Source organism: Etheostoma spectabile, chromosome 1, assembly GCF_008692095.1.
Source record: "Etheostoma spectabile isolate EspeVRDwgs_2016 chromosome 1, UIUC_Espe_1.0, whole genome shotgun sequence".
NCBI classification, from domain to species: Eukaryota; Metazoa; Chordata; class Actinopteri; order Perciformes; family Percidae; genus Etheostoma; species Etheostoma spectabile.
Window position 1 is genome coordinate 2,843,969 of NC_045733.1, and position 16,184 is coordinate 2,860,152.

The 16,184-nt window shown below is 39.9% G+C and overlaps 1 protein-coding gene across 3 annotated transcripts in view; it reads right to left on the reverse strand.

Annotated features, from left to right (window-relative positions):
• Nucleotides 1-12,202, reverse strand: part of tspan15 (tetraspanin 15) — a 29,436-nt gene extending 17,234 nt beyond the window's left edge. For 2 of the 3 annotated variants that reach the window (XM_032518974.1, XM_032518964.1), the window contains exons 1-2: nucleotides 11,932-12,103; nucleotides 448-633 (exon numbers count right to left, since the gene is read on the reverse strand). In XM_032518974.1, the coding sequence (XP_032374865.1) occupies nucleotides 448-633; nucleotides 11,932-12,081 (336 nt within the window). In that variant the 5' untranslated portion in view covers nucleotides 12,082-12,103. Of the gene's footprint in view, nucleotides 1-447; nucleotides 634-11,927 lie in introns of all 3 variants that reach the window. The other variant, XM_032518983.1, reaches the window with a different exon arrangement.
• Between the last annotated feature and the right edge of the window lie 3,982 nt (nucleotides 12,203-16,184).

Here is a 16,184-nt window from a genome sequence, read left to right on the forward strand (position 1 = left end):
AATTTTTAAAGGCTCCTAATCCTGCTATGTTCTTAATTTTAAGGTCATAAGATGTAACTTGTGTTTCTGCATCCCACAACAACTGTGGTCATTATGTTCCTGTATTTGCGGTACTGTCCATCTTCATCATCTGAAGAACTGAGCGTTAATACCAATTCCTTCTGAGACACAACAGACAAGCCCTGTGTTATATGTATGTGTGTTTATCTTTTTTACACAGGTGTTTTAAAAAGGGATTTATTGGTACAATTTAAGTTCAATATTACCACACTGGTCATAACCAATGCTTTATGAATGAGAAAATGAACAGCATTGTTCTTGAAGTGTGTCATTCGAAAATCAAAAAAAAGAAGAAATACAACATTTACAGACATATTCTAAGCATTCCAGCAGCCACTTTGTTTGTTTGAAAAAGATACATTACATAGCTCTCAGCACACCACTCACCACTTTCAGTAGGGTTAGATTATCCCTCAGAGATCCCAAGACTCCAATGAGTGAAACCACAAACATAAGGATTCCTAGAACGATCAGGATTATAGCTGGGGCCAAAAACACTCCCTCCAGTGTCTTGAAGCGTTGTCTCTCCACCTCAGCATAGATACCAATGGCCAGGATAAAGCCACCTATCAACTGGAAACACAATGTAGAACGATGGGTAAATCATCTTGCTTAAACTTGATGGGAAACAAGCAGGTGTCTGAGTTCATACAATTTCAGCAGCTTTAAAATATGACTAAAAAAAGAAAAGCCAAAGCTTCATGATTTCCTCAATTACAGTGGTGTGAAAAAGTGTTTGCCCCCTTCCTCATTTCCTGTTCCTTTGCATGTTTGTCACACTTAAGTGTTTCGGAACATCAAACCAATTTAAACAATAGTCAAGGACAACACAAGTAAACACAAAATGCAATTTGTAAATGAAGGTGTTATTATTAAAAGGTGAAAAAAAATCCAAACCCATCATGGCCCTGTGTGAAAGTGATTGCCCCCTAAACCTAATAACTGGTGGGCCACCTTAGCAGCAACAACTGCAACCAAGCGTTTGCGATAACGTGCAATGAGGCTTTTACAGCGTCCTGGAGGAATTTTGGCCCACTCATCTTTGCAGAATGTCTAATTCAGTTACATTAGAGGGTTTTTGAGCATGAACGGCCTTTTTAAGGTCATACCACAACATCTCAATAGGATTCAGGTCAGGACTTTGGCTAGGCCACTCCAAAGTCTTCATTTTGTTTTTCTTCAGCCATTCGGTGGTGGACTTGCTGGTGTGTTTAGGATCATTGTCCTGCTGCAGAACCCAAGTTCGTTTCAGCTTGAGTACACGAAAGATGGTTGGACATTCTCCTTCAGGAACTCTTGGTAGACAGCAGAATTCATAGTTCCTTTATCAGGCAAGTCTTCCAGGTCCTGAAGCAGCAAAACAGCCCCAGACCATCACACTACCACCACCATATTTTACTGTTGGTATAATGTTCTTTTTATGAAATGCAGTGTTCCTTCTACGCCAGATATACTTGGACAACAACCTTCCAAAGAGTTCCACTTTTGTCTCATCGGTCCACAGAATGTTGTCCCAAAAGTCTCGGGGATCATCAAGATGTGTTGTGGAGAAATTGAGACGAGCTTTGATGTTCTTTTTGTCAGCAGTGGTTTTCTCCTTGGAACTCTGCCATGCAGGCCATTTTTGCCCAGTCTTTTCCTGATGGTGGAGGCATGAACGCTGACCTTAACTGAGGCAAGTGAGGCCTGCAGTTCTTTGGACGTTGTTGTGGGGTCTTTTGTGACCTCTTGGATGAGTCGTCGCTGCGCTCTTGGGGTAATTTTGGGCGGCCGGCCACTCCTGGGAAGGTTCACCACTGTTCCATGTCTTCGCCATTTGTGGATAATGGCTCTCACTGTGGTTCGCTGGATTCCCAAAGCTTTGGAAATGGCTTTATAACCTTTCCAGACTGATAGATCTCAATTACTTTCTTTCTCAATTGTTCCTGAATTTCTTTGGGTCTCGGCATGATGTGTAGCTTTTAAGGATCTTCTGGTGGACCTTACTGTGTCAAGCGCTCCTATTTAAGTGATGCCTTGATTGTGAACAGGTGTGGCAATAATCAGCCTGGGTGTGGCTAGAGAAATTGAACTCAGGTGTGGACAACCACAGTTATAGTGTGTTTTAACAAGGGGGGGCAATCACTTTTTCACACAGGGCCATGATGGTTTGGATTTTTTTCACCTTAATAATAAACCCTCATTTACAAATTGCATTTTGTGTTTACTTGTGTTGTCCTTGACTATTGTTTAAATTGGTTTGATGTTCCGAAACACTTAAGTGTGACAAACATGCAAAGGAACAGGAAATGAGGAAGGGGGCAAACACTTTTTCACACCACTGTAGATGTCACGTTCACAGCCACCACTCAGTTGGGGAAATGACAGGTTAAGTGTAAAGGAATCATCAGCAGGGGAGCGTAATGGGGTCATCAGGTTTTAACATCTATCATATGTAAAAAGGTGACCAAAAAGATGTTAACACTGATGTTTATACTTTTTATTTTGTTTGTAGATTCCCATTCAAACTACTCATGTTTATAGCCGTGTGGTTGTAAGATTGGCAATGATGCCAGTTGGTCCATCACCTCGATTTAGAGTCTGAACTGAGGTGGTGGATCAACTGACTGTCATTCCCAATGTTTGAGACATTTCAGTCTTAACTTCAGACTGAAATATTGCAAACATTATTAGATAGATTGCCATGAAATTGTATGTAGACATTCAAAATACATAAACTAGTGACATTCTTTCAGAGTTTTGCGCTAATAAGCAAATGCTAGCCAACACATTGAACTAAGATGGTGAGCTTGATAAGCATTACATCTGCTTAGCATCAGCATATTAGCGTTGTCATTGTAAGCATGTTAGTGTGCTGACTTAAGCATTTAGCTTCTGTGCCCAAATGCAGCCTCACAGAGCAGCTAGCATGACTGTAGACCTTTGGTTAATATCAGTGGACCAAATCTAACTATCAAAAAGTGACCTTCCTAAGCATTGGCCTGTCTGTAGGACTCTCTAGTCTCAAGAGAACTTCTGCTTCCGACACCATACAGCCTGATAAGATTCTAATTATAATCTGCGTTTTTCACCAGACTGGAGTGAACTGTTGAACTGATGAAGCACTTTAGTTTGCAATACAGTGAATGTACTGGGAACAATCATTGCCACTTGTCTGGGTACGGGTACACTACTCTTAAACAATCTTTGTGATTTTAATCCTTCCGTTTAAGGCTTTCATCGTATCCATCCATTTATTAAAAGAGAATTATGTTAATCATGGTTTCCTATCATCAATAGTTCAGAAACTTCACAGGGTCTCCGTATGAACAGGATGGAACATCATCATCATCATCATCATCAAAACACTATCAGTCGTCAATAATCACTTTAGCAATATCACAACAGGTAGGAACTGCCTTTTCTTCTGTGCACAAATGGAATCACAATTTCTTTTTTCAACAAAACTAGAAATAATAATTTAGAGGTTTTGAGAAAAGGTCAAAAAACCTTCAATTAAATGGGGATACTTATAATTTGAAAAACTTAGTTGAATGTTTTGAAAACTGAGATATTTCACAATCTATAATGATGGTGTCCTGATGATGTTTAAATAGCAGTGCACCTCGATCAACTGCCTAATTTGGTTTTATACAACAGACATAAAAGTAGTCTCAACAAGTACTGTATAGCTGCTAATGGATGCTAATTGCAGGCTTTACTATCAAATATATGTAAACAGGTCAGCCACAAGTGACTGAACATTAAGGTCTAACTTTGATAAGAGTGCTGGTTTGTTTGAATAAGCCTTGGCTGCATGGTGAGATATTCAGTTTGAGCCCGCAACTTAAAACTTAATAAAACGGAAACCATCTAAACCACAACCGAGCAGCAACATACCACTCTTTACTAGCTGAAGGATATATCACATCAGCACTCATTTACATAGAAATTAAAATAGTGAATTTGATCCTTCCTCAAAAAGGTCAGTTTAATTACATCATAGTAAATCATTTCATTTCATTTAAGGACCACCATCTGGCAAATTAAATAGTTTCACATTGACGAGTTCATACAGACCAGAGCTTACTGCACAATGACTGAGAAACAACTGATTGAAACAGAAGCATGATTCTTCACTCATAATTTGCAAACTATCCGGTCCAATGTTTTGTGCCTTCCTTTCCCCATCTTTGTGTCACATTAACACACATCAAAGCTGCATCTGCACACTACATTAAATTAACACCTGGAAGCACCTAATTATGCAATCTGCGACCGCAATTGTCACTAGGGTAAAGAAAAAGGTCCATTCACCCAAATTACAAAGAAAACAAAAACATATGTCCCCCTTGGCCCTAATATTACCTAGCATGGTGATAGTTTTGGTTGTATGAAATATCTGTGTATGATAATTTGGCTGCCAACCCAAAACAATAGAGGTGTTTTTAATGCTCAATGCCCCAGTTACTCAGGATAATCTAAACACCTTAAAGTGAACAGTTTTAATTAGAACAACTTTTACTAAAGACAGAGTGAATAGCCTGGAAGAGCTTTGTTGACTCATTTCAATAACTGATAAAACAGTATATCCATCAGCATCACAGCAGTTAATGGTGACAGGCAGTCTGCTGAAATGCAAGGACAAATTGTTTATGAATTATAAACAGGCCTTGCACTTATACACTCTAGTCTCTTGATAGGTTGCTTTATCGTGCATGGTTTAAGATGACTGTGTTACTATTCCTATTCTTGATTGAAGGCAAAAAGATGAATTCTGGTGAAGCAGATTGCAGCAGCTCTTTCTTCTCCCTGTTCATGTATACTGTAAATTGAAGTAGCAAATGAACACAACCAATACATGCCAACAAAGTTAAATGACCAAGCGTTTCCCTGAAATAAGCTCCGGGCAAATCTAAAATTAAAAAGGCCATTTACACAGATTCAATTTCAGCCAAATGGCACATGAACAAATGTAGGACTGTAATGTGATTAGGTAGCTGAAGCAGTAACTGGCCAAAAACCAATGGCATATAATGACTTCAATGTTTTTTTATTCATGTATCCAGGGAGGGACAAGAGAGTCTAAAACTAACAACATTTACCTTTCATGCACTGTACAATGACACATCTATATATTCATGGAAGCTGCTAAACACAATATACTGACACGATGGAAAAGACACTTGCTATAAACAAAAACTTTATGCAAGGAATTGATGAGATCAAATAGGCTCTATCCAGGCACCACCCCGCTCTATGGTGTTTTTTTGCCTCCAACGTCACTTCAGGCAACTAACCCTAGCCCTAAATATAACCATTGCCACGCTGCCTGGAAGGAGATGTTGGGGGCAAAAAACACCTAATACTCACCACCCCTCTCCTCAACAAAACAGAGTATTTCCAGTAAGTAAGAATGTGTATGACATGGAGAATCTCCTGTTGTATGCTACATGACTATAAGGGAGTTAATATGTGGAAATGGCTAGACACGGGCTGTTCAGGCATTAGTGGTCAGATTGGTTGTAAACAAGCAGACAGTTTGGCAGGCATATGATTATCTAAACCACTTTATTTGAAGGTAAAACTGAGCCCAACCATAATGAGGTTTTTAACAAGACTAACTGGTTTTTAGCCAAATGTTAACTTCACAAAGACAATGCTCCTTATGTTAAGCAGGTGTAATGTTTACCATCTCAGTTTACCGTGTTTATATTTGCTAATTAGCACAAAACACAAGGAACTATACAATAAAATAAATCTGAGTTGTCTTTGCATTACAGACCAGCAGTCATTAACGGGCAACGTTAAAAGGTCGAGTTAACCTTTTTAATTCAGTCTCCGAGGACCACAACACACACAACACACACACACCACACAACACACACACACAACCACAACACAAACAACACCACACACACACACACACACACACACACCACACACACCACACACACACACACACACACACACACACACACACACACACACACACTTTAAATTACAGCAGTCAAAACATTTCATGTTGACACGTTTGTTGCCAATTGCTGTCTTCCTGCCCATGATTTATCTTCAGTCTTTCCAAAGTAAGATAGACATGTCAGTGAAAAAGAGGAGCGGAAGGAAAGAAAGGGAGTGTTTTTACATTAGTAGTCATCTGTTGAGTACTGAGGGTTGAAGCACTGTTTATAATCCACCAATATGTCTTTTCCTTACATGTCTCTGCTTGCTCTCTGTTATGGTATCTGCCTGCTTGCTCGTCGCATGACCACCCTGTACTAACTTTTTCTGTCAAGAGGAGAGAGGGGGGCACTTAGAGCCATAGAGAGAGCCTTAGAGCAATTCTAAATTTCTTTGTAAAGATGATCATGAGTAATCATCTTTACAGAGTAAACAAATTTTACTTTAAATAGCTGAGATAATATAAGAACACGGGCAGTTCTTCATGCACTTAGCTGCAGATCACTTAGTGACAATATCAGGGCATTAGTCTTAGGTTAAGTGGTATAACCGGTTTCACCCTGCTAAAACAACTTCACAGTGCTATAAGTGTGCTTGACTAACTCCTTTGAGGGCATACAGTGCAGTGCTGAAACACAGATGAAACTCTGAAACCATGTAAGCTACAAGCTGCAGACATGGGACAAAAAAATGCACTTATACAAGGACTCACTGCAGGACTGCGACCTCAGGGCATCATTAAGTCTGCTGCTTTACAATTTCACACAAACTAATCAGAAGAGTAATCCACTTTGATTTGATGATACCTATTGTTTAACAGATTTACAAGATATTCATACTTTAACGGAACATCCAAAAGCCATCATTTTTAGCCACACCATTGGCATGGCTCCATGGATGCAATGTCGATCTGTCTGATGGTCAGTCCTTTACTTTGATCCAGACTGAAATAGCTAAACCATAACTGACCTTCCTAAGCATCGACTGGTCTGTGAGACTCTAGGGCTTGAGAGTATAAAACGTCTGCTACTGACACCATACAGCCTTATAAGACACAACTTTGGTGTGAGTTTACACAAAAAAATAATAGAGGGCCTTGTTGATGCATGTACACAAGTTAAACCATACAGTCATCTTATTTTTTTCTTGTTAAGCAGTTAGATTGTAGGCAGCTTTAATTTATGTAATAGTTTCTTTTACCTTTATTGTTAATTTCTTTTTAACATGTTTTTGTATGCACCATTCACCAAGGTAAATTCCTTGTAAGTGTTACTTTGCTATACATCTTTTTCTGATTTGGATTCATAGGACACCAATGTGTCTTGGACTTTAGACTATTCTGATGACAATTAAGCCTTGTGATTTTTACATGAAGCACACTTTGACTTTACTTGACAGAAATATAATGCCAGTAAAGGGTGCTAGAATAAAGAAGACTCAATTTGTAATGACACACACACACACACACACACACACACACACACACACACACACACACACACACACACACACACACACACACACACCACACACACACACACACACACACACACACACACACACACACCACACACCACACACACCACACACACACACCACACACACACACACACACACACCACACACACACACAGTTCAGTCAGTAAGGCACAAAGTCAGAATTACAGTGCATATACAGCACAAGTGTGCTCCGTCAACCCTTACTCGGTAGATACCATTTAAGAAAAGCAGATAAACTCATAAAGCAGACTGAGGGGAATTAAACAATTTATGACAAATTACAGCTGGTAATCATAACTGCTGACAAAATGCTTTTATAGCACTCCAAACCTTAAAACCTATGGTACATTGCTCTGCATGCCTAAATGCCCTGCATTATGTCACTACACACTGTTATAACAAGATCTCAGAATAACTTTCAGAGGCCGTAGACCTTTGGAATAATAACCTTACATGCTTTGGTTATTGCTTTTTAGTTTGGTTTAGTTTTTGTTTTAGTCTACATACAGTATACAGTAACGCTGGATTAGATTAAGTCATTGTCCTTGTACAACTTATTTTCCACAGTGAGCAGGAAATAACTGTTCTACATTGTTCCTCCAACCTATTTCGCTTGGCTGTTTGCAGCATCAGCAGCTAGTTTACAGCACACTAACATCCTGTCCTGTGGGACACTGAATCAGTGTGAACAATATGTCTTTTTATAGAAAAAGAGGGTTTAATAAAAATCTGAAAGCAACACAGTAAAAGCCAATTACACTCTTACACCTTCCTTTTTAAGTAGTTTGAAAGATCAGTTGATTTAAGAGAAAGCAAAGGTCTGAGGTTGGAAACATGCCACTGGAACGTGTATGGGCGACACAAATGTACCAATAAAACATTACCAGAGAGCATGGCCACTGCTGCCAAAAAAGCTGCCTGTTGTATCAGCTTTAGTTATTTCCATCACTAATTGCAAGACTGGGAACAACATGCAGTCAGTAAAAAATATATTTAAATTACTCCCACACACCTGATTTATGAAATATTATGGCAGAAAACAGTTGGGGCTAATTTTAATAAAAACAGCACTGATTGTAATGCTATGTGTGTGAACATCTGCTACTGTCAACAATTTATTTATTGCAAGTTTTTTTCTCTCTGCCTCCCCATCCCACTTTCTTTCTCCATGAATAAATGTATCACAGAAGAAAGAAGGAAGTGGTTTTCTTTGTACATTAAGTGTTATGTCATTCTCTCTGCATAAATAAACAATCTGTCATGTTGTCTATGAGTGGGAGCAGCTGTTGGGCTATGTGCACAAAAACCTTTATTCTTTAAAAAATTCTGACATAGTGTATGCGTCAGCGATCCTCAGTTTTATTCGCAGCACAAAAGCTCCGCTGCACTTCAGAATTCTCGGGGAAATGTAGCTTGTGTGAACACTACCACACCGCTTGATCAGTAAAAGAGCTAAGCTACGCAATGATTGAATGACTTGTTTTGTTTTTGCTACCAATAAGCTGTTTGATTCAGAAAACAGTTACGCTGTTGAAAAATAGTTAAACTGGTAATACTACTTTTCAACACTTTTGGAATACAAGTTAGATTTAGAGTCGGGATGGTGTCGGCACAGTTTGCTAATTTTGGATACTTTTTAACTTGCCAGAAGGTGTCATAGTGACAACTACTAATGGCGTTTTTCCACTGCTGGTAACGGCTCGCCTCGGTTCGGCTCGGCCCATTCTTCGTCCGTTTTCCATTGCAGATTGAGTACAGCCTCAGCGTGGCTGGTCACCATAGCAACGCGTGATGACGTAATTTTTAGCGCGACTCACAACAGCACGTCGCATAATCGCCGCGGCCAGAAGAAATGTTTTGTTTCAAAAGAAGCTGAAGGAAGCAACAAAAATCACGGCAAAAAAAACGGGAGTTTGGGAATTCTGACGGAGTTCAGACGTCAACATGACGGTTGTTCGCCGACACAAAAGGGTAAGTTAAGTTTCCTGGTAACGTTAGCTAACATCTGCATGTGTTCAGTGTCGCAGTCAGTATTTACTAGACGCTATATAAAGTACATGAACTTTAGCAACCAGGATTACACACCAACATGTGTGCTGTGTACTGTTTGTGTTCCAGAGCATTCACGCTTTGTAAAGTCACCGCCGCAGACCGTCTGGTGGGCGATGTCCGACCGGTGAGATCTCTGGTTCTGACCTGCTGGACTTCATATGATCTTTACGAGAGTCACGGAGAGGCTTATGACAACGACTGGGATGTATCTGTGACAGCAGAGCCGGCGGGGACACTGTCCCAGGGGGCAGAGGAAGAAGACCGGGAAGTACGGGAGGGTTTGATGTGCTACTTGAAAAGCTAAATAAAAACTTTTCTTATATATATTGTCTTGTTTTTTTAAAGTAACAGTGTGCAATATTGGAAACGACATGAAGCCTCTAGTAGCCCGAACAGTTGAAAAGTGAGAATAGTGCAGAGAGTGGATAATCTGTCGGTGTCCGGCTAGATTTGTTTTAAATGTCCCGTTTGTTCTGGAAACACACTCGCACTCTTGTTTGCTAACAACGTAGTGATCCGACCAACCAGCAGTCTGCAGGCTTCTACGTCACCTTTTGGTATCGCCTCGGCTCGCTTGGAACCTCGACTGAGGTAGTACTACAAAAAGTACCTGGTAGCAGGTCCCAGGGACTTTTTTTCGTAATGGAAAACCAAAAAAGGCGAGTAGAGCCGAGGCGAGTCAAGTACATACCATGCAGTGGAAAACCGCCATAAGTGACACCAGTTCAACAGGTTGGCATGTATTCAAACCGGTTTAGCCTTTAGTAACGGGCCAGAATGGCAAAATCGGAAATCTACCCATCTCTACTTGCAAATTAAAATAAAGCCAGGCTTTTGGCCACTCAACCTTCATTTAGGCAATAGGCGGCCCAAAGTTGCAAGGGTGGTTTTTCCGCTCTCAGGCGCTAGAGGGAAGCGACACGACCACCATTCAACTCAAGCTCAGCTTCAAACAACAATGTTAAAAACAACAGACAAAGCCAGAAATCTTGGTGTAGTCTTGGATTCAAACCTGAATTTCAACTGCCACATTAAGACAATTACAAAGTCAGCCTACTATCACCTTAAGAATATATCAAGGGTTAAAGGACGTATGTGTCAACAGGATTTGTAAAAACTTGTCCTTGCCTTTATCTTCAGTAGACTTGACTACTGTAACGGGGTCTTTACAGGTCTCCCTAAAAAATCAATCAGACAGCTGCAGCTGATTCAGAACGCTGCTGCTCGAGTCCTCACTAAGACCAAGAGACTGGATCACATCACTCCAGTTCTGAAGTCTTTACACTGGCTTCCTGTGTCTCAAAGAATTAATTTCAAAGTACTTTTGCTAGTTTATTAATCACTTAACGGTTTAGGACCAAAATACATTTCTGATCTGCTACTACACTATGACCCCCCCAGACCTCTCAGGTCATCTGGGACAGGTCTACTTTCTGTCCCCAGAGTCAGAACTAAACAGGGTGAAGCAGCTTTCAGTTTCTATGCTCCTTATATCTGGAATAAACTCCCAGAAACCTGTAGATCCGCTGCTACTCTCAGTTCTTTTAAATCAAGACTGAAGACCTTCCTTTTTGATGTTGCCTTTCTTTAAATGATGATGTTCATTTCTTTAATGTTTAATTTCTTATACTGCATTGTAACTTTTACTCTTATTTTATTTTTAACAGTTTATTCTTGTGTTTTATCTGTTTTTATTTTTTATAACTGTTTTTTTTTTATTTTACTGATTTTGTGTAAAGAACTTTGAATTGCCCTGTTGCTGAAATGTGCTATACAAATAAAGCTGCCTTGCCTTGCCTTGCCTTACAGCTACTATTACTGGACCTCTGTCATTTAGCTTTCTCACAGTCACTGAATAATTTGTTGCTGATCTGTCATCTGGTGGCCCACAGATGAGTCATGTCTGACCACAGTAGGACACAACAAACTGTTCACAGACAGCCTATGATATCCCAGAAAAAAAGCCTGATTGTATTGTTCCTCTTTCTTTTTTTCCTCTTTATCAGCTCTCTCGTTGTTTTTACCCAGTACGGATCAGGTAGGTAAGGGCAGGCTAAAGGTGGACAGGTGAGGGTGTGGCCACATTACAGCAGACAGACGCTTATCGAAGTAGAACATTACTCGACAGCCACCTGCCGCTTAAAAACTGTAGCTCACAAAGCTGAACGCTGCAATTTGAAAAGGGATTCCAATTATTTTCTCGCAATAGTCATATTTATTTCAGCGGAGCAGTTCACATGGCACCCCAACTGAAACACGCGCACACACACACACACATACACACACATACACTGTCGGTGTGTCCGTCTCCTCAAACCATGATATCTGTACAAACACAGCGCGCTCCTCTTTAACAAAACGATAAACATACTCACCCACCAGATGATGGCATAACTGAACAGGATTAATTTGAGGAAAATGTAGGAGCATCGATGACAGTATCGGATATCGTCGTTGTTGGACATCGTGCCTGACTGTGGACAGTTCACTCCAGCCGCTCCCTGCGCTGTTGACTACAAACTTCCGCATTTGTTATCGTCACCATACCTGGGAGCGCACGCTGAGGGATGTATGGATGAGAGATGGGCGATCACTGAAAATGTTAACGAAGGGGTGTTTTACGCCATTGAAACGTTTTATGTTAAATGAGATTTTCGAATGATTGATGTGTTAGATGATTTAGCCTTTTCTTCTTCTTCTTTTAACTGTTTGTAACCGCCGAATCACAGAATTGTTCCAAGAATTATGGGAATTATGGGCCTTGCACTTCCTCCCCCTTTCCTTTATTTAAAAAATAAAAGTCTCAGTGAGCCTCTTTTTAGGAGAGATTTGGCCAAGAAGACTGCATTTAGGGTACCAGTGGTGTGCGATACTGCAATATTTGTTGTTGATCCGATACCAAGTAATACAGGGCAAATATCGCCTATACCCGATATGATAATACTTTTTAATAATTAAGATGCATGAATTTCCTTAACCTTTAGCCTAAGTGTTTTTGTGATTTTACATTTTGATTAGTCTATTCTTAAGTTAAAACACAGGACATCATTTCCATATGCTTGTATACATTTTTTGTATTACCACTGTATTTTATAGCCTTTCATACAGCTGGGCCTGGCTGCTTGCTTTCTCGTTTGCCTGGTGCTCCTGAGTCACGTGGTGGTACAACATCAAATCACAAGAGGGGGGAGGAGGAGCACAGTGTCCAAGCCCAGGCTGGACACAGAGACAGGAGCAAGAGTACATGGCTGCAGCCTGGAGCGTCCCATGTCATCCTTAAGAGCAGCGGCACTTACACTGACAGAAAGGCGCCTCTTTGATAAAACCGCTTCAGTGCACGCTGGAGAGAAACTAAAACTAAAGTATCGACGTCAGTACACTGGTATTGATCAATATCAATACGAATGGATTCAGGAATTTGTCCAAAAAAATTGCAAATAATAAGCATGCTTTACATCAACGCTGTCCTTCTTGCAAATAGATACAAAGTGGTGGTAAAAAATGTTTTTTTTTATACAAACAAATTGACTTTTTAACTTTTTAACCAAGTGACTTGTGTTGCCAAGAAGTATGTATGAGACGCCTAATGCCTACATTAAGTTTAAAAATGCAACACAATTCTTCTCTGCTTTATTAAGCATTTGGTCTAATAAACTGCACTTTATGGATTACACAGATCAAAACCATGGACTGTAAAAATAATTTAGGAAGCATCCGGGCCTGAAAAGTTAATCGAACAAGTTCCTTAAACCTTCCTTAAAAATAACCCTATTTCTAGCGCAGCAAAATTTGAACCATAAACAACACTAATTTGGCTGCATTATCATCCCCAGCTCCATCCTCTCGTCAAAAATCTCCACATCTGGTTACAAAAAAACAAGATGGGGAAGCCTGGAGTTTTGCCAAACTCCAGGCTTCAAAATGTCCACAAACCAATGGCTGACTAAACGGATACTACATCCACTATTTTTACAGATAGTCAAAACATGTAACTTTGTCCCCCTGATGGTGAAGCACAGCAAAGACCATAACGACTACTGTGTTGTGTCAGGGGCTGGATCATCTCAACGAGATTGTCCTTAAATCCTTTAGACCTCGCTGAAATCTGGAGTGTTGAATTTACTATCACTGCCTTTGTTTGATGTCTCAATGGAGCTTTGTTAAAGTCTCATACACTGACCACCACACGCAACTTATAGTTGTGCCTATTTACTTGCTAAAACAACCAACTAAAGAATTAGAGACTACACAAAACACACATTGCACCAAAACATACATGCAATCTAACTTTGTTAACTACAATTCACCATAAAAAAATAGTTTTGGGGAAGATTTTAAATGATAAGGCTGTCCTCAAGCTAATGAATATACAGCTGTGTGGAGCAAATTTTAAATTTTAGTACCCTGACACAACAAAACAGCGAGCAGCCACCTTTGGCCAGTCTGTGGCCAGCTATCGGCCTTGGTGTTTGCAGTGCGTCCGGCTGGCGCCGTTGGCTCTGGTCGACCCTTGTCAGCAGCCGATAAAGTCTGTTGAGTTAGAAAGAGGGAGCTGTCTGAGTGGTCGATCCGTCAAGTGAATTACTATTTTCACCCTATTAGTTTGGCTATTCTTCATTTATCACATCCACCTTTCCTTATCTTTTTCTGCAAACAAAAGACCTTTGGCAAAGTAAATTAAAGCAAACCTGAGCAGTTTGAGGTTTTATCGGGCATATTCTTAATTTGTATTCTGAGAATATCACTAAATTAAATTAAAATTTTAATCTGTTTATTGATCCCCAATGGGGAAATTACAATTTACACTCTGTGTCCACACTTTGTTAGTTATCACACACAGTCACACACATGCTCAGGATCTGTACATGCACTAATGGAGAGATGTCAGAGTGAGTGGGCTGCCAGCCGAACCAGCGCCCTGAGCGGTTGGGGGGGGGAGGTACAGTGCCTTGCTCAAGAGCACCTGCAAAAAATTACAATTGTAGACAGTTTACTGACTAGTTAATGGTGCAAAATGTTCATGCCTGTCAGTGGTTAAATGTAGACTTTGAGATATCACTTACTTATTAATGTGTGCAACATTTAACAAAAGACGTAAGGAAGTGTGAGTCAGTGCAACCATCTCTCTTTTTTGTGCTAGTGCAGGGTAAACAGGATGTGTTTCATCCCCTCCTCATTGGTGTTATAGGCCCTGGACAGTAATTACTGTTATTTGTCCTTTTGTGCCTAAGGCTTTAGAATTCACTCATGAGACTGCACATGTTATGTACACTTACACCAGCTTGATAACAACTTTTCACTACCTGTCTTTACCCTTCAACATGCCCTTCACCAGGCCCTGCTGGCCAGTAAGGTTCTACTGAACATGTGAAAGTACACACATGCAGTGCATACTGTACACACACAACAGAGAAAAGACAAAATAAGTTAAACTGAAGTCAGCAGGCTCTATCAGTTCTTTTCGGTGCAAACGCATGCAAACAGAGAGTAGATTTCCCCTGAGAGGCTCGGAGAGTCACACATGCAGGAGGGAGAAGAGACACAAGAAAGTGAGTGTGAGGTGTGAGGAATAACAGACAACAAAGGGGGTAGTTACTGTCGGGTAGAATTAAAGCAACAATAAGCCCAAGAAAAGATATGATAGTAAGACAGAGTCATAGAAACCATTAAATATTGAAAGCAAAAATCTAGACTACCTGTTGTGTGTAGGGAAACACAAATAAAGTCAGAGCAATGAACAAACATCCCCACTGTACTTCTAGAAATGTGAACACTCTGTACAAGTGAATGTCCTTTGTGGCACCTTGTGGTAACAAATGACCAAGTAAAAGTACATATTTAGATCCTATATCTCTTTCTAAACACACATGCATTGAAACAGTTCATGTGTTTGAAGATATACCAGGACAATGGCAAGACTTTAACTAAGTCCCCTGTGTGTATTTTTACAGGTACGCAAAGGTTAATGCTTTTATCACTTTTAATGCTTTTATTAAGTTCACATTTTTAAACCAGGAGCATATAAACATGACTCGCACAATCTCTTTAAGTGTTGTGTTTCAGATTGCTCTAACAATAGCCTGGAGGTACAAAAACAACATTAAGCACAACCTCAAAAAGATCCACATCAACATTATTGACTGGGAGGACTTTGCACAAAACAAAACAACATGGAGAAACAGAACTGTTGTTGAAGCGACAGCAAAGAATGGATAGACTCCCCACCAAGAATTGAACTCCTTCCGGCAACACCAAAAATCCATACACACACACACACTGAAGTTAAGTTTTACCTCTTCAGTCATGTCAAAGGACACCTCAGGAGGACAATCTCACTCAATCCCAAGTGATTACTGCTGCTGTTGATTGTGGGTTACAGTGCTTTCAGTAAATTGGACCTTTCTGAATCAACCCCAAAAGTCCAAGTTTTGGTTCAACTTCATTGTCTTTAAGACTGCACAATGAAATGCACTTGCAGTCAGCTCTGTGCTACACACAGAATATGTAGAAACATAATAGTAAAATATTTAAATTAAAATAAAATAAAACAACAAAATAGGCATTTCAACAGAACAAAGTATATACAAGTAGCACTAAATAAAGAAATAAAAAGAAAAACTAATTTATATTTA